This window comes from Anas platyrhynchos, chromosome 3, assembly GCF_047663525.1.
Source record: "Anas platyrhynchos isolate ZD024472 breed Pekin duck chromosome 3, IASCAAS_PekinDuck_T2T, whole genome shotgun sequence".
Lineage (NCBI taxonomy): Eukaryota > Metazoa > Chordata > Aves > Anseriformes > Anatidae > Anas > Anas platyrhynchos.
The window spans coordinates 25801713-25820726 of record NC_092589.1 but is presented as its reverse complement, the minus strand read 5'-3'; the positions used below and the strand labels follow the sequence as shown (position 1 = coordinate 25820726).

At 40.7% G+C, this 19014-nt stretch overlaps 1 protein-coding gene across 4 annotated transcripts in view; it reads right to left on the bottom strand.

The window, feature by feature from the left end:
- Nucleotides 1-19014, bottom strand: part of KCNH1 (potassium voltage-gated channel subfamily H member 1) — a 185363-nt gene that overhangs the window by 114357 nt on the left and 51992 nt on the right. For all 4 annotated transcript variants that reach the window (XR_011808105.1, XM_027453007.3, XM_027453008.3 and 1 more), the window contains exon 7: nucleotides 18326-18755. Coding sequence is in view for 3 of the 4 variants with exons in the window: in XM_027453007.3 (XP_027308808.3) it covers nucleotides 18326-18755 (430 nt within the window). In the remaining variant the exon portion in view is untranslated. The remainder of the gene's footprint in view (nucleotides 1-18325; nucleotides 18756-19014) is intronic.

The window sequence follows — 19014 nt, the reverse complement described above, 5'->3', positions numbered from 1 at the left end:
GCCATGAGGCCTCCCCTCAACCTGCTCTGCTGGGGGCTGAGCAAACCAAGGGACCTCAGCTGCTCCTCATGTGTCCTGCCCTCCAGACGCTTCACCAATTTCATGGCCCTCCTTTGGATGCTCTCAAATAGTTTTATATCTTTATAAAACTTCTGTGAAGGGAATGAACAGCCACTGCAGCATCTCTGTTCAGAAGATAAAGGAGAAGCAACCAGAATTGAAGAGCACAAAACTAAATCAGTGAGGCTCTGTCATTATCTACTTCCAGAAAGTCAGATTTTGAATTTCTCTACCTTGAAATTAATAATACTAATAATATGGCTCTCCACTGAAATTCCTCATCCCTTATTGATTTACACCAGATCTCTGCAGACATTCTAAATAGCAAAACCACCAAAATTCACTACTTATTTCAATACAGCTACCAAAGATAGAAATATCTTGTAAAGCCCCAAACCAGTACCTTCACTTACCTATCATGCCATGCCACTGCTGGTTCTGCCAAAGCTGACTCTGAGGTTCTTTATGGTACAGTTCCCAAATCCTACCCCTTACAAGCCAACAGCTCTGCAGAACAAGCTGGGATTCAAAGCAGCTAATTGTACTGACTAAATAAATATATACATAAAAATTAATGCTACAGCAGCAGAGCAAGACTTAATTTTTCTCTCAGGGTTTGTGCATCCAGCACAGCACCTGAAGGCAAATGTGTGTAAAATGGTGCAAAAAGACAGCTCTTCTACCACCTTGGTGAAGAGCCACACTTTCAAGTGCTTCCCAAGAACAGGAATATGGAAGCCAATCAATGGCATTCAAAATTTCACAACAAGGCTTTAAAGAGAGAAAGTTTAAGACTAAGGGAAAGAAATAGTCCAGGTGACTGTTCACCAAATTCTGCCAGACCAAAACAGCAGGGTTCAGAATGACCCCACCTGAGGGGGTGCCTCAAGGCAGATGATTAAACAGATGCTGTCCAGGACAAAGAGTTTAATTAATGCAATCAAAACCATAATTAGGTTAATTGCAGCATGCAGACATCAACAATTAACTCAGATTGCCAGTCCCACACATCTAAAAAAATCTGTGCTTGCAATGAACAGCACACAGCGCTCTCTTTGGTATCACAGTGGGCTAGAGAGGAACTCAGCAGAAGGGAATTTACTCCCCAAAGCATGACACAAGGTAGGATGTTTTGAAGGGTCTTAGCAAACAAAATAATGCAAAAAAGGTTCAACTTTATACAACTCATAACACCAACAAGTCACTCTTGGCTAACACACACTGCTAACATACACCTGTGTTTAGTAGCACAGCTCAGGTGAGGTCTAGCCAAAACTGACTGTGCAGAAAACCTCTTGGAGAGGAGCTTACAGAGAGAGGTACCAAGGATCAGCTTTTTATGCATGTTTTAAGAGCAGCATTTTCCAATAGGTCACCACTTAAAGATCCTCATTTTTTTGGTCTCTTTCCTGAAAGATTATTTCTTTTTTTTTATTTTTTTTTCCAGAACTTCTCTTCTATGAGTTTCTCTTGCTGCCAGATTTCAATTTCCAGCCCTAATCTTCTTATACATCTGCTCTCAAGACCAAAATGTGGCTTAGTTAAATGGACAAACACCACCCTTGTTCTCAGAAATGGCTGGTCTTGGTGATCTCAACTTGAAAACTGAAAGATTTAGAAAGTTAGGAATATGAGTCAAATGGAAAATAAAAAGAAAATGTGTAGACAACTCTAATTATAGATGTCGCTACATTCTGTTTCTAATACTATCATGATGGCAGCAGACAGATAATAGCAGTAAAATCAGAAATGGTAGGAAGGACTCAGAACACAAGCAATAACATAAAACACATCATCAGCCTGTGGAAGGCACAAAGCCATCAGTAAAAAAGCTCTTTGTTTTGGGGTTGAGTTTTTTTCCCTTTCTAATGAGAAGACACTGGTCCAATCAAGCTGTTTTGAATTGATGATCATAGTTGTTATGCTCTGTTTACTGTTTGATTGTAATTTTAAAAGTCCACAGTCTGAATTACAGCACACCCAGTGTATTCACTGCACAAAGATAAAACACAGAAACAGCAGAGAGATCGTGCAAGGAATACAGAAGCACAGTATGGTTTTGTTGTTGCGCAGATACCAGCGCTAAACTTATCAGCTGACACTGGGAAGGTGCCTTCACCTCTCACTAGAGAGACTGCATATCTGCGAGCTGCAGCTCCTGCCTGACAAGACCACAACAATTAAAACCAGCACTGAGAGTGCAGTTGTTGCCACAAACCACTCAGGTGTTCAAGCTGGAAGAATTAGCCTATGCTACTAGGTTTCACTATTAAAGCTTCTCATTTGCATTTAAGTTTCACAATCTCATCTAGATTTTCTCCATTAAGTATCCTGCTTAGGTGCAGTTGACACCTAGGTATGTACATCATTAACTTGAAAATTTGTATACTATTATATCCACTCCCTGTCTTCCAAGGTCAGGGTTTTCCAATGGGTCACCAGTAGAAGATACCTGCAATTCTTAAGAGCAGGTTCATTGTTTTGTTTGCTTTTAAGGTAGCTCTATTTTGTGTTGGGAGCTTGGCAACCTAAGTGAGGTTTGCAGTGTACTGAGTGGGGAAAACCAGAAGTTAACATACAAATTATCAGGAACCTACAAAAAGAGTGGCCAAAATGATTTGCCAAAAGTAAAAGAAAAAGGAGGTGATAGCACATGAAATAGTGTCCGATTCTGTCAACAGGCAGTTTTTTGTTTGAACATTCAAGTGTTTACATAATTTGAAAATCCGCCCCAATAATATTATGTAAGGAAGAGTAAGAGCATTTACAGGCAGAGACTGAGTCAAGCTCAGAAGAAATCCAGCCCTTCGATGAAAGATGTTTTGTCCTCCTTTACTGCAAAAATTCTCAAAGTGGAAACAGAAACACTGGCAGCTCCTGCAGGGCCAGCGCCTTCCAAACTCCTCCCAGGACATTTCAGGAAAAAGCACCACTATAGTCAGTGGAGGAAGAAACCTGTGTGAAAGTAAAATCTGCTCCTTAGGGTAAACATGTTTTGTGGATTGCGTGCTGATTATTTTCTTCAGTTCGGCACATTTATATGCCGCCCTCTCTCCTGGAGCACCTGGATCATTCAGAAGCAGGACACAAAAGAGCAGCTTGCTTTCTCTGTGTACCCTGGACACAGGCTCAGCACAGACTCTGGAGGAAACTTGCTGTTTTTCAGCTGTAACTAAAGCAAGTTCTCTTTTTTTTTTTCTTTCTTTTTTTTTTTTTTTTTTTTTTTTTCAGCCGAGCTGAATCTACAGCCTTTGAACTGTGAGAAGCATGCACTCCCATAGCATTTCAAATGACCATTAATTAATGGGCATTTCAAACAGCAGGTTGTTGGGAAAAAAGTCCAGCTTTATGGGAAGGCAACTGGACTACCAGGCAGCCAGAGACTGATGGCAAAATCCTCTAGAGCTGTTAAAACAGAGGTATTAATGTGTAGCCGGTAGCAACTAACTATTGAAAGACAAAACTTTCCTGCAAGCAACCAGTAGGGAATTTGGCTGTGCAGCCTCAGGCAAACATTACCATCTATCAACCATTTTGTGCAGTGCTGCATAGAAAATGGTACAAAACCAGATACTTTCCTCTTAAAAGTAGAAAGCAGTACTCTCCTGCAGTATGAGGTTAGAGACACCAACTACAGGAGGAAGGCAAGGCTAGCAGCACACACACACAAACACACACACACAAACAGCCACCTCAGATTTATTTCTTTTTCTCCACTGTACTGCCTCCTTCTGGGAAGGTGCTTCTTTCACTATCCATTTACCCAAAACTTATTGAACTTGAGCCACCCTGTGCTACCTTAAACCACAGGACTACAAACCCAGTCCCCAGATCCCCCCAAGTCTCATCCAGGGACTTTAGCATATTGCACAGAGACCTGGCAAGAGCCAATGTCAGCAGCTTACAGAAGACAGCACTTCTCCTTCATCTGCAGCAGTCAGGTGCTTTCCCAGAGTCTTTCCACAGTGCTCATCCTCTTCTGACACTCTCCCACTACATCTCTGCTGAAGAAAGATCACAGCCATCATGTGGTTTACAGAATAGCTGTAAGGAAGGATGGAAACCCCATCACTAACTGCTTCTACACGGACAGTATTAATAATGTCACCAACAGTGCTTTACACACATTTGCTGAGTGTACAAGGCTAAAAAGTTAGTTCTGCTCCTGAGCCGTCCTACCATCACCATTCTCTCTGTGCAGGAGGGATGGATCAGCCTCGCAGCAGATCGTGTCCTTCTCAACTCAAGGCAAACTGCTGGAGAAGTGTAGCTGCACTCAGGCTCCTTTATCTTCCCTGCTTTTCTGTGATCTGCTCCAGTTTATCACTGGCCACTGAACTGCTCAACTATGCTGCAGACCCTTGCAAGCCTGCCAGTGCTCCATGTACTGAACCAACCAGTCATGCCTTTCTGTTAGAGCTGCCTGCTGCATCATATTTTCCATTTTAACCCAAACTGGTAATGGCTGAGAGCATTTTCTTCATGTCTGACTGCCCGGTGATAAAACACAATGGTCCCACAAAACACTGCTCTTCCCTGCAGACCTGTGCATTATTGAAGTCTATGGCTGAATCAAAGAGAATTCCATTCTGCATCTGAACTACACCCTCGTGCAGTGAGGTATGTTTTATGTTCATATAATTGTGATCAGAACACTTCGTAGAGTAAAATAATCCTGATAAAATCAGCAGTCAATTAATTGACTATACTTACCTCATGCCCTAGCACACTCTCTTCTCCAACTAAATAAATATATCAAATTGCCCTTCTAAGTCTTTGCTTCGAAGAATCATGTTTCAAACCATGCTCTTTCAGCCAAGAAGACTGAAGAACTGAAATACCACTCATCAATTGGACTGCAGGTCAGTAACTAATACAAAGAAACACCCATCTTAAGTGTTTACCATGCAAGATTCTGTTTCCTGGAAATCCACTGAAAAACAAGCTTAAAAGTTTGAAAATTAAAAATACAAAAAACGAGCAGGTCAGAATAGCATAAGGAAACAAAGACATGTAGCTAGATATTCTCCTTTTAGCTGCTCACAGTCGGTGTGATAGCTACAATGACATAGTGATTTGCTCCAAGTAATTTGCCTGTTTGGTAATCCCTCTATCATTATCACAGGAGGCTGCTAACTTTATGTGGAATAAGCCTCCCTTCCAGAAAAGTGTTCATTTTCCCCTCCCACATTCTATTGCCGTTGCCACATTATTAACCTGTAGTCAGCTTATTTGCAAAGAGCATGAGAAAGCCAATTCCTGGAAAGGTTAGTTTTGGCAGAAATTTTAGTTTGGGTATAATGAGTTCTAGATAAAATTCATTTTATGGCTTTCCCAGTTGCATGAAGAAAGGCTTTTATGGAGAGAAATAAGTTGAATCAAAAATATTCAAATCAAAGGCAATTAAAAATGAATCATGAAAATAAGCCTACTTTGCATATTTACACTACAGGAAACCACCTTCCTGTCCCCTTCCCCTTCATTTAAATGCACCAGGCTGAGTGAGAAGCTTAAGGTCCAAGAGAATTAATGGGTAAAGATGTTCAAGGAATTATAGTTTATGATAACCACCCTCCCTAAAAGCAGAAGAGGAACAAAGCAAGTTGAATAGCTTTTCCAGTTCCTTATTTCTTATTAAATTCTCCCTGTGCAAAAACAAACAGGATGGCAAACCTCAGAGCATGACACGCCAAGAAGTGAAGGTTTGTGCAGGGAAGTGAGAGAAAAGCAGGAGGAAGAAACTGGAAAGAACTGGAAACAGGAGAACAGCCACATTAGATTTAAGGTGTGCATCTGTGAACTGTTGTCAGCAGATACTGTGTTATTTTCACTAACAAAGTCATTGACAAACCTACGTTTGAAACAAAAGGACACACTGTCAAGGAACATGCACAAAAAGTGCCAGAGTAGAGCAGATCATCAGGAGGTAGAACTCAAATCTTTTGCCCTCTGAGAGGGCTGACAGGTTTTTTAAAAGGAAAATTAAGATAGGGTTGGTTCAAAACCCCAGTAAACATGCAACTTATTGTTTTAAAAAAATTTTACTCAGACTACAAACTGTCAACAAGCAATACGGTTACAACAAGTGAGCTTGGGGTTATCACAATTCCTTAAATTCACTGCCTAGAACCTCTGAGACTATTTAAGGTCTTTTTGTGCCAGAGATTAACCAAAACCTTTCCATTACTTTCCAAGTTTTTGCAGTAAATCTTAATTTTACCAGGAAAAAAAAAAAAAAAAAAAAAAAAAAAGTTCACAATTACAAAGACATTCGTTCTTTATCTTAAATCCAATTTTCTCTCTTTCAGTTTGGCCTTTGAGCACTCCAGATAGGTTACCAGTCTCCAACTCCCTTGTATCTTGTAGTGAAAATCTCCCGGGATCTTTCCATTAACACTGAAGAACTACTGAACCATGACCATGAATCACCCCACTCACTTGCGATCACTTCTCAAGGCAGTGATTTTTTCTCAAGGTTTGCCCATTATCTGACCAGAAGCATCTAATTCCACAACACCCAGTGCAGTTACTGGTTTGATTTTGAAAAAAGGAAAAAAGCATTCCCAGTTCGTGTTGATGTGAGTAAGATGTCAAGTTTTAATACCTAAACTATAATACCTAATACCTAAATCATAAGTCATCTTATGGTAAAGGCTATGGCACTTAAGACTTCAAACCCTACTGGCTGTTGAAATCCTTCAGTTAGAAGAATAAATTTTCTATTTTCCTTCCAGGTAAGAGAAGTTATAAGTTATTTGTCTACTTGCACTTTTTTCACGCCAGTTGCAGCAAGAGTTACTGTACTATGGATAAAAGTTATTGACATTTTCACATGCAGACCATATTTTCTCAGAAGATCAGAATTTCTACCATCAGACTGCTGCTTATGATAGAATACATGTTCAGATTGCAACTCAAGTTCAGCACTAGAATATTTCAGAGCTTCAAGAAATAAACTGCATATGACCCCCTGCAGCACCTACATCCTATAGAAAATTACTTATCCTTTTTTTAAAAAAAGAAAAATCCTTTTTTAAAATACAAAAACCAGCCAAGTGAATTAAAACTCACTGATTTGGAAAGCGCAACTAATCCTTATTCATTCTTAAGATGTCATGGGATAGCTCATCTGAGTAGTTAGGGACACCTCATGATCCATAAACCACTTACACATTACAGCAATGCGAGCTGTCTCTACTCCAACATTTTGTAACCTACAGCAAGCCTTTGAGTCCAATAGCAATTAGCCAGTGAAGTAACTACATGCTTTTTGAAGATGATGCAGAGGTGAAAGGTGCTTAGAAGATGCTTCAGATCTTCTGTCATATTCCATTTAAGATGAAAAGTGGCACAATGTGTCATATGACTAGGTGAGCTATTTTGCTGTTTTTTCCCAAGCCTGTCTAATTGGATTTTTCTTAGGCAGGAATGGACTTTGAAATACAGATTACTCTTATGCAAAACCAAATCCTTTTTCAGGATTTCTATCCTTCAGAAACAGAGCTGCTGCTTAAGAAAATTCTCCTGGGACTGCAGATGAAACAAAATTCTGTCACGCTTTTTTGTGCACGACTGGTATGTAGCTAATTTTACAGGTAGGAATCCAAAAGAAAATTCTGACCAGACAAAATGCACTCTTCCAGGGTGCCTCAGTAATTTAAAGCATAAAACTCACCTTTTATGTTATACCCCATATGTTACCCCCATGTCTGAAGCCCTTCTTCTTTTCCCTCTCCTCTACCCTTCCAGCCCACATTCTGGACACATCAGGCTCTTCCCTCTCAAACATGAACTCAAGTAAATGATGTTCCTTTACAATCCAAAAAAAAAATCACAAAACAAATCGGTTGCACATGCTGACAAAAGTTTGAAAGAGCCACCAGGTTTCAGTGTTTTAAATCTACTTACAGGAAGTAGTATAAGAAATGGCCTAAGAAAAGCAAAATTCTGCACTAAGAAGATTACAGAAGCCTGTGATATGAAAAACATCAGGTGATAAAGACACCTACAGCTGGGATATGTATTTGTTTTCCTCATTCTCCTCATTACAATTAAATAACTCAAGGTACAGATTTAGAAACACTCTACAACAGAGAGAAAAAGCAATTATCTATAACATTACTGTAGTGTGAGCTCTCATCCACAACTTCAAAAAAGCAAACAAATGATTAACACTTTACAGCTTTCATCTTCTTTCCTTTCAAACAGAACAGTTTTTTCTCCATTTACTTTTACAGCCCTTTCAAAAATTTCCAGAGGCTTCGAGATCCAGGCTAAACTCTGTAGGAGAAAACAGACTGTAAGGACTTTGTGAGTTACAGCTTTTCACAAAAATCTCACTTCAAAAATTATCCTGATTGGATTAGCATTTTTCTGACAGCGATTTGGAGTCAAATTTCCTGGGACTATTCTAGTAATTAAATTCTAGTGTATTCTGAGGTACAAACATTCCCTAAATCCATCAGGCTGAAGCACAGCCTGAAATTTTTGAAGTCACTAAGGCAAGATGACACATCATGGGAAAATTCATCAAGAATGTTGTGATACACCTCTGGATTTTTTTTATTTTTATTTTTTCCCCACAACCAAATGTATGTGGCAAATTTACCACTGTCATTTGCAAATTGCCTTCTGCAGGGAGTTCAACAGCAAGAATTTCATCTAGCTTTAATCTTACACTTCAAATAACAAGAAAAAGAATATTGCTTACTCAATTTTGCGTCGTATGAAATAACAGCTCACACAGAGTTAGTTTATATTTCCTAAAAGCAGGCCAGGAAACAAAGTACTACCAAATTAATATACTCACAAAAACCATTTTATTTCTTCTATAAATATTGTCCTGAAGTATGTTGTGGTGAGGAGATGACTAACCCCATACGAATGGGGCACTGCTCATATAGCTACAGTCGTTAGCTCAGACAGATTTATTACAGGATTAGCACCGGCGTTGTGAACCTGAAAAAACCTTTCAGCCCATCTTAGCCTGGAGACAATGATTTTTGTAGGAGTGAGCTATTTACATACGTGTCACCTACAGCCTGCCCTTTCGCTGGCTTTGCCACCAGTGTTTTATGTTGCAGTAGTAGCGACCCTTTAAAAGTCTGCAGGCCTCTGATGCCTTGCTCTATGAGGGGGCAGCTTTTACGAGGCGCAGCTCTGGGTTTGAGTTTGCTGTGCTGTGAAGTCTGTCAGCACCAACCGCATCCCAACAGCGTGTCCTGTCTGTGCTGAATATCAATCATGTGACTCCGTGCTGGCCAGATCCAAACGTTTTAGCTCATCGGCGGTTTGGAGAATGCCACCGTGAGCTGGTGCGGTCCCTTGCTGGCTGATGAGAGGTACCGATTCTCTCCACTGAAAACTGCGTCCCTCAGGACTCAGCTGAAGGATTGTTTATAAGACCAAAAAGCCTACAATGACGTTGTCTATCCACTTTTTTTTGTTGTTGTTATCACAATGACTTTGGTGTTTGGGGTTTCATTGGATTGTTTGTTTGGTTTTTAGTCATTTATTTTCATTTGGTTTCTGTTTTTTAATCTTTCTTTACTCTTAACAGGAAAAAATGGGGTATTTTCATATTTAGAGATAACCAGGCCAAATTCTGCCCTGGCAGCCAAAGCCTCCTTCAGAGAAACTCTATCCAGATTCGCTGTAACTTGATGTAGCTGAACACCATATCCACGACACATCTGGTGGTTCTTTCCACTGGAGAAAGCATCCAAGGAAAACAACATTCAGAAATCCCAAACAGTTGCTTAGCAATTACACCAATAACACACCAGCTCTTCAAATATCATGAGCAGCTTCAACAAACAACCAATAAAGCAGAGCAGAGGGGAATGAGGGAATAGATCTGGAAAGACTGCCCCTAGTTATTAAAAAGGAAAAAAAAAAAAAAAAAAAACTAACTTGACTGTTGCTCATAGCTAAGACAGGAGAGAATGGAAAGCAACCAAAGCTATCAGCCATATGGAGAGCATGCCAACTGCAACCACAGTGGCTAGCAAGAAGTCTGTGGCATCATCTAAAAGATCTTTGCCACATTGCCAGGGCTAGTGATGAGGAACAGAGACCCCAGAGACCCTTTTTTCCAGGGTAAGGTTCCTTGTTTCTTTCCCAGCATGTGTCCAAATCAAAACAGCATACTTGCAATAACCATGTATACAGAAGATGCTTTGGGCTGGAAGACCTTTGGGATCAGCCCGCGAGTGATATCCTCAGCAGACCGAACCAGCAGTTGGCATGTGGCTGGTCACTGACCTCCAGCAAACCAATTTCGCAATGCCCCTGGCCTCCAGCACCTGAAAGGGTACTGGTACCACATGCTATCTTTTGCTAGAGCTCTGCCAACATAACTTGCCTCTTCCCTACTCCAGATTATAGCGACAAACTCCAGACGAAGAGGTGGAGTTTACCAAGGTAACTGTGTTGAGGATCTAGTCTTGCATCTGATTTTGAAGCAGTGTCACTACCAAGGGTTAGCACAAGCAGCACAGTCACAAGGAACCATTCGGTGTGTGCCCTACACATGCTTCCCTTACAATTAGATAAACTGGTAATAAGAACATAGAGCATGGCCACATCCATTTGTCTAACAGCTGAGGAACTGTATCACAAGGGGATGCCTCAGTACCAGCACCAAACATGATGCTGCAGTGCGCCTGTTTCTTGTTTGGGTATTTTGATAACAACAGTCCAGTTTTCATCTGTTTCTGGCTATCTTCATTCACAAGTGCCTCTGAACACTTTCTGTCCTGCTGGGGGTCACCAAAGCATGCTTCTCCCCTGTGAAGCTGTGAAATAGCGACACTGACCCGTGTCAGGATAAAAACCATCACCATTTTCTTATAGTTCAGTGGGATGTTCGCACTGCTAGGGCAGATTTCTGTTCCTTTCAGCAAGACCACTGTAAATAAGACTACTTTCACTGTACTTAATGCTATCTTCATTCCTTTTTTTTTTTTTTTTTTTCCTTTTGTGTGATAAGAAGCTATTCACAGACCTGGGATGTGCATCTACCTTAACCAGAGACAACTGCTGAAGTGCAGCAGGGATTGTGTGATGCTAGTTTTGCACAAGATCAATGAAGATGAGTATTTTTGGTGTCTGCTCTGTTTTGATTAATGATCTCAGTGGTTGAAAATTTATTACAGTACGTAAGCATGCATGTGCTTCAGTCTGACCTTTTAACTCCTACTTTTGTTCTTTTTTCCATCATCCCTCTCACTACCTGGACTAATTAGAGTGCTCACAGTGAAAATTATGATCTAGTTTAGCACTCAAACATGTGTCTTTTCCTCGGCGAACTGCCTCCTTTGGATGAGTCAAGCTCTGCTGTTCCAGGAGGTTCCTACTTCCCGGGGATAATTTACCTTGAAATGGTACTAAAAGCTTGGGACCTTTCAGGGCAACTGAAAACATTAGTGGGAGGCTTCCAAAACAAGTGTGATAGATTTTGCTCAGTCGCTCAAAATCCAGATAGGCAAACATCCATCAATATTATGTTATAAGTAGAAAATGCAAAGCATTTTTAGAGCTGCTCATCCCTACTCTACCTGCAGAGCAAGGTGATTGCTGACACAGTGCCCAGATATGAAAACTGCAAATGGAAGTCCTCACATTTTTGCTATTGCTTAGAAAAAATAAACAACACACAACCCAACCTGACAGCTTCACTGAACAAAATATATGAGAACTGTTATTTTGAGGTATACGTCTCCATGGGGGAGAAACTAAAAATTGCATTAACTTTTTTTTCCCCCAAATATTATAAATGGAAAATATATGTCTTTTCACAGCCACAGAAAGTGGTTTTAAACTTGTTTTTATGTGGCATCAGCCTCTCTGAAAGATCTGTCTGTAGATATATACCCTATTAATTAGAAATTTAGTGCTCATCTGTGAAAAGGGATAAGCAAATATGTTTTGATTCATCTACATTGAAGCTGAGGAGTTAATTGCTTTTACTTCCAGTAATGGCACTCCTATGACTATATATATATATATATATATACACATGCATACACTCAATAAATAAATAGAGGCAAAACCATGCAGGTCAGTTCACTGACAGATGTGGAGACAGAGCCTGTTTTACAAAACTATAATTTACCATATGTGCAGGAAAACAGCTACATAGCAGTATGAATTGCTGCCTATCAGAAGCAGCAAGCATCCACAGAACTGAAATCCTCAAGAGCAGACAAATGATACTTCACATTTATCTTAAAATAATTTGCTCTTCCCAAACAGATGTGCATTACTTGAGGTCAAGAATCGAGAGCATTTTTCACCCACCCATGTCTCCCTTTGGTGGGGTTGACCAATGGACCGTACATCCCCAGGGCTACATGATGAGCATACTGCAGTGCCTCACAACTCCAACCAGGGTTTGCACCTACCCATGTCAAAATAACAAATAAAACACCTTCTCCCTGACACCTGCAGCCACCACAAGGTCAGCAGGACCCTGCATTTCAGAAGACAAGACCACCTCCAGCTCTGGCTCCCAAGCAGAGACCAGGGCTGTTGTGATCAAGGCACACCAAGGTTCTTCTGCTTTGCCCCAGGTGTAAAACCGACCAAAGCAGCCGGTGCTGCAGGCTCAATGCCCACACACAGCTGTTTCACCTCAACCAGCCCTTCCAGTTTCTATGTGCTGCTAGTGAGACAAACACCCACCCTTCCTTCCACGGGTTCACATACCTTAAACTTTTTACTCGACCAACATTTGTGCTCATTCAGCCAAAATTCCCACTGGTCCGGGATAAAATACAGAGATACGTAAGTGAAGTTAATTAAAGTTACCTGGATTTATTAGTTACCGTAACAAAAGACTGCATAAAAAGGAAAGTTACCTATTTAATATTTATAGCAAAGTGCTATTACCAATGGTAAATGTACCTACAGAGAGTTAACATTACACAACTGTATTTCTGCCTCAGGATCAGCTTTGCAAGAGTAAGCAGTGAGCAGAAGATCCATCAGCAGCTGAGCATAAGAGAATGAATTCCAGCACTCTTTGCATAAGCACATTAAACACACATGGAGTGAACACTAGTTATAAATTGCTTATGCTTTCTAATACTTGTAATACTCTGAGCCCTTCTGACACCAATGTCTTGGGTTTGATTTCACCATAGTCCTGTGCTGACAGTACCAGGAGCCTTTCGGTCAGTTTTCCACTGGAGGAGACAGCAACACACATCCTGCAATCCCTTGTTTATTTACACAGTAACTCCTCTCCCGAAAACCAAGAAGCTCAGCAGACAACAAAACCAAAGGAAACAGTATCGCTGCTGTTCCTCGCAACCTTCCTCCTCAGAAACTATTCAAGACACTCGGTCAGTAAATCAAACCAAACCAAACCAAAAGCCAAGTTTGCTAGAAATGAGGACGAGACAGCCTGCAAAACTGCACGACCTGGCAATGCTCCTCAGAGCAACACACACCATGCCAGGCCTTTCCCAGAGGTACATGAACACTGCACAATTAAATCCACTCTATTTAAAATCATTTTAGAAATATCCATGTGGAGGAAAAAAAAAAACGCACTCCTTTTCTTCTTTTAAACATCATAATAAATACTCTCCCTGTTGGGCTGCATGTGTATACATATATGCTACATATGTGTGCACATATATGTATGGAATCACAGAATAGTTTGGGTTGGAAGGGACCTTAAAGATGACCTCACTCCAACCCCCTGCCATGGGCAGGGACACCTCCCACCATCCCAGGCTGCCCAAAGCCCCATCCAGCCTGGCCTTGAGCACCTCCAGGGATGGGGCATCCACAGCTTCTCTGGGCAGCCTGTGCCAGTGCCTCGCCACCCTCTGAGTGAAGAATTTCCTTCTAACATCTCATCTAAATCTCCCCTCTTTTACTTCAAAGCCATTCCCCCTTGTCCTATCACTCCACCCCATGACACAGAGTCCTTCCCCAGCTTTCCTGTAGGTCCCCTTTAGGCACAGGAAGGCCACTGCAAGGTCTCCCCAGAGCCTTCTCTTCTCCAGGCTGAACAACCCCAACTCCCTCAGCCTGTCTTCAGAAGAGAGGTGCTCCAGCCTCTTGATGATGATGATGATGATGATGATGATGATGATGATGATGATGATAATAATAATAATAATAATAATAATTTATTTCTATGTTCACTGAGTCAGACGAGTTCACACTTCTAAGAGTAAATTCTTGACTTCTCTTCACTTGACGCCACCCTCTGTGCTGCAGGGAAGCACTTCTGCAATGCCCCTACCACAGCAAACTGCAGTCAAGACCCTCCACACCACAAGTGAGAAGCAGGGTGCCAATGCAGTGCTACAACCCGGCTGGAGGCAGGGAGAGCACCTCGAGGAAGGAGCAAGCTCCATGCTCCTGAAGTCCCTGGGCCAGCCACCAGCGGGAGGCAGGTGCTCACCATGCATGGGTGCAGCGCCGGTGCTTTGACTCTCTGGTGTCAGCCCATGCAAAGAAGGTGGAGGTCACAGACATCTTCACGTGTTGACCACCTCCTCTGTTTCAACAAAATTCAGCTTCTTCTACAATAAAGAGTGGATCAAAATTTCAAAGGCCGTCTTGCCAATGAAATTGTGACCAGGGGCTTGGCTGGCCATGGCGTTGGTTAACAAGCTGCTAGTTTGTTGGCGCAGATCTTATTGCCACTCTAAAAGTGCAGAGGATAAAACCCACAAATAGAAGAAATTTTTCTCACTTCCTTTCTGATCAGCTACATTTGTCCCCATCAGACTAATGGAAGTTGTACTATTCATTCACAGTTGGGTAGTTAATTGGCCCAAGGGGAAAAAAAAATCCCTCCTATCTAATATTTCCAGCCTACTTAAAGTAAAATTTTGCTGGAATTAATTTGAAGTATTAATGCTGGCTGTTATACACTTGTCCCCAAATATCCATTTTTGATGACACTATTGTGGCAGTTTGGGGATCTCAAAAACGATGTTGTTAACATATTGGCTTACTCAACTAAACAAAAATGATAACACTCTCAAAGAAGTGCCAGCAGTGTTTCCATTTCATACACAAAAGGTTGTAAACTGACTGGCACATATTTCACTTGACTATTTAAACATACAGATATGCATTTTTGCCTATACCTAGCCATTCCAAAAACAAGACAAATGTGCACACTTCTTAAAGAAATCCTCTAGCAGGGGAGAAGTTAACGGAGTAATAAATTTGAGGTCGGACTGCAAATCCCACCTATCTTCAACTGGAGTTTTAGATGGCCAAACAGCTAGGCTTTCTCTGCTCCCTTCACAGAAGGAAAATGGCATTCCCCATCCTACTGAAAGATGAGAAGTGAACTGTTGCATTACACACCACTCACGCATGGTTTTGAGAGCTAGTGTGCACCTGGATGCTCTTAAACTTGTGGAAAACTACCAAATTGATGAAACTGTGGAAAAGAGGATTTTCAGTGTAATCCTACACTTTTGTGCTTATTTGTTAGTGGAAATAGCTTTTTCTTTTTCCACTACAGGCCATAGGTCTAATTATCACCCCAAGCACACTTCATTTTTTATGTATGTAGTTTAAGGATATTCAGCAAATTGCAGGATCTGAAGACTGCATCTGCAGAAAGCATATAAATCTATAGACATCTGTGGCATAGTCCTCTGGCTTTCAAGGCTTCTGCCCTTTGAGTTCCTAGCACAACTAGATCTGAAGTGTCAGGAAGATTACCTCAACACATTTGCCTGACCTCTTTTAAATCTATTTTCTGTCAAAGTCAGAAACCTTGTGATACAAACCAACTTGGGTAGGAAGCTTATTAATTATTTTCTTTCATCATTTTTCACCCCAAACATATAATTTATTGTATAATCACTTTTATTAATAAATAATATGAAGTTTTCAGCTGTTTGCCAACTTAATTTATTTTGAAGTTTACTTGCAAAAGACTTTCTGGCTAGCACATGTATATCTGACTCATATAAGCACACCCCAAAATCTGTAATGTTTCGTGTTTTTGAGATCTGCATCACTAAATACATCCTAAATTAATTGCAGTGTCAATGGTAAAGTGTTAAAGAGATATCACACACCCTGCACTTTTACTAGTGGACAGCAGCTTCTTTCCGATGGTTTGGACATGCACAGATGCTATCCACCCCACGTGCAACTCTATGTGATCTGACACAGGCAAATTGGGGAGCATAACAGGAATGTGCAGCCACCAACTGTGATATGAGTTACAAGCTCAGCTCCTAGCAAACATGCTATTTGGCCAGGTACAAATACAGATTTTCCTAAGTGAAGTACCGAAGTTCTAGCCAGGACACACCTTTTCCCTTCCCCATGTCTATCCCCAATACATTTGCTACGTATCTTTTAGGTTCAGATAAAATTCTTATAAAACTACCCTAGTTCAAGTTCAGATCAATGTTCAAGAGATTAATTCTAAAGACAAAACAGTGTTATTTTAACATGAATTTTTACAGTGGAAGAAACCTTATCAGCAATTAAGCTCCAAATAGCTGCAAGCTAAACAAATCTGTTTAGTTGACCACAGCTCAAACCATCATCATGTCAAAAGCAATCAAGAACCTGCAAAGTCCAGAGAGGTAAACTGAAGGACTGGATGACCTAGTTGCCATTCCTGCAAACACATCTTGTGAACAGTCCTAATGGTTTCCAAGAAGCTCTTCGCAAGATAAAGATGCTCAGATACGGAGACGTTTATCAGGATACATATTTAAGGTTCCAGAAATCCAATCAAATACAAACAAAATTGTCAAATATTATTTTGTTCACAAGATTTAAAATTGCCAGAACACTATTTTTTAAAAATTATTGTGATTAAACCTCATTTTAGAATTCAGAGCAGATATCTATCAATTTTCACCTTGCATAAATTCAGTTTCTTTCCACCACACTTTGAAATGAAGAGTCTAGAGGAGGGACAACTCCAAAATATCCCCACATACATTCTTGATTTTATAAAGGTTAGGTCTATCCAGTACTCACAGTACTGAATAATAATACTGAAAAGTACTAGCTATTCTTGTCTAGCTAGTATCATGAGCATAACATAATGAACAGTAAGCCAAAGGTCAGGATGTTTCCTATTAAAAAGGTACCTTCATCAAGAAATATGTATGGAAGCCTGTTCTGTACTCCACTGCTACATCATCTAACTCATTCTCATGAGAAAACTGAATAATTGCCTCCAACTTTTACATAACTTCCACTTCTGCTACCACTGTGTTTTAATACAATGATGGGACTTTAAGTACTGGAAAAAGCTAGGAGAATGAAATTAACAATTTTTATAACTAAAAAATCCCAATCCCTACCCAATCAAGAATGCTTGTCTTTTTAAAGCTGGCCTTCAGCCTGCTCAACATTGCATGCATTATTTCAGTACTGCTGTAAAATGACACATACTTCAGAATCAAAGCCACATGTTGATATAACAGGCACTGTGGTGCTAATTGAGTTTCATTATATATTGGGTTTTAATTTTCTGCTTAGCAAGGACTAACTTTTTTTTTCCTCTAAATGTACTATCACTGTACAACAGTTTTTCTTTCTCCATAACGTCTTTTTTTTTTTTTTTTTTTCCCTCCTTATTTTGGTCCAAATCCCACCCTTATGCATAAAAGCATGACCGAGTTTAAGGGTGACCAAAGAACAGTCCTTAACTGCAAGCAGCTCTCCAGGCACTTTGAGTAAGATCTTGCACTGAAGTGACACATCATGACCAAAAGCTGGACAGCTTGGCAACGCGAAACCCCTTGCAACAAGGAAATATGAGCCAGAAGAGGTGCCCAAGGCCCATATTATCTTATTTGCTTCAGGATTTGATGTATGCTCAGCCCTCAGTGGAGCTGATGGCTTCCAGAGAGCTACTATTGTCTCCTTCTCGTGAGATGCTCCTTGACCTCCCCCAGCTTATACCAAAGCAAGGCACAAGGATTGTCTACGCTCACCCTATTAATTTTTAATACCTCAGGCTTTGTACATTTTCTTTTTTACTTACAAGAGAATATTGAAAGGATATTGACAGAATAATTCTTACAAAATGACAGATTTTTTGACAGTCACATCAATGTTCCCATCTGTGATTTTAAAACTAACCAGTTAGAAAGCGTGATTACTATATTGCCACCCAAAATATTTCGGTTTTAACTGTATTGAACATTAGTATGTTCAACATGATTCTAGATGTTCTTGGGATACTCAGAATTCACGGCACACGGCTATCAGATGTTGCGTGAGAGAGAGAATCTCTAATACTTACAGCCAATCATCATCATAGCAACAGCAAAGATCTTCTCCCCATCTGTAGTTGGAGCGATGTTACCAAAACCAACACTGGTGAGGCTGGTCATCGTAAAATACAGTGAGGAGATGTAGACGGAGTCCTTGCTTGGCCCGCCTTCCCATTTTCCAAAGCCTGACGTGTTAAAGCGGTAAGGTGTTCCTATCGACATTCCCAGCTGATAGAGCCAGCTCTCAGTTCGGATCGTGTTTGTATCCTCATCAATAACTTCATAGTCTCCTATGCTGTACCAAATGCAGGCCAGCCAGTGTGCCGCAAGACCAAACACGCACACCAGCAGGACCAAGACTGCTGCTCCATATTCAATGTAGTGGTCCAATTTCCGAGCTACACGACCGAGTCGAAGTAGTCTGACCACTTTAAGTGAACTGAAGAGGCTACTGATGCCCTAGAAGGATAAAGCACAGTGGCCATTAGAATCAAATATTAAAGCAACAATATTCATAACTGCAGTTTGCAAAGACACAAGGTGATCTATCACAAGTAGGTGTCCATCAGACAAAAAGATTGTGAAACATGAACAGCTTAATGACCCTTTTAAGGGATGGATATGTGCCTTGTCTTCTCGCACTAACATTTTGTGGGTTGCTCTCTGACCTCCCCTCTCGGATGCTTTGAATAGGTCTACAAATACCTTTGCAAAGGCT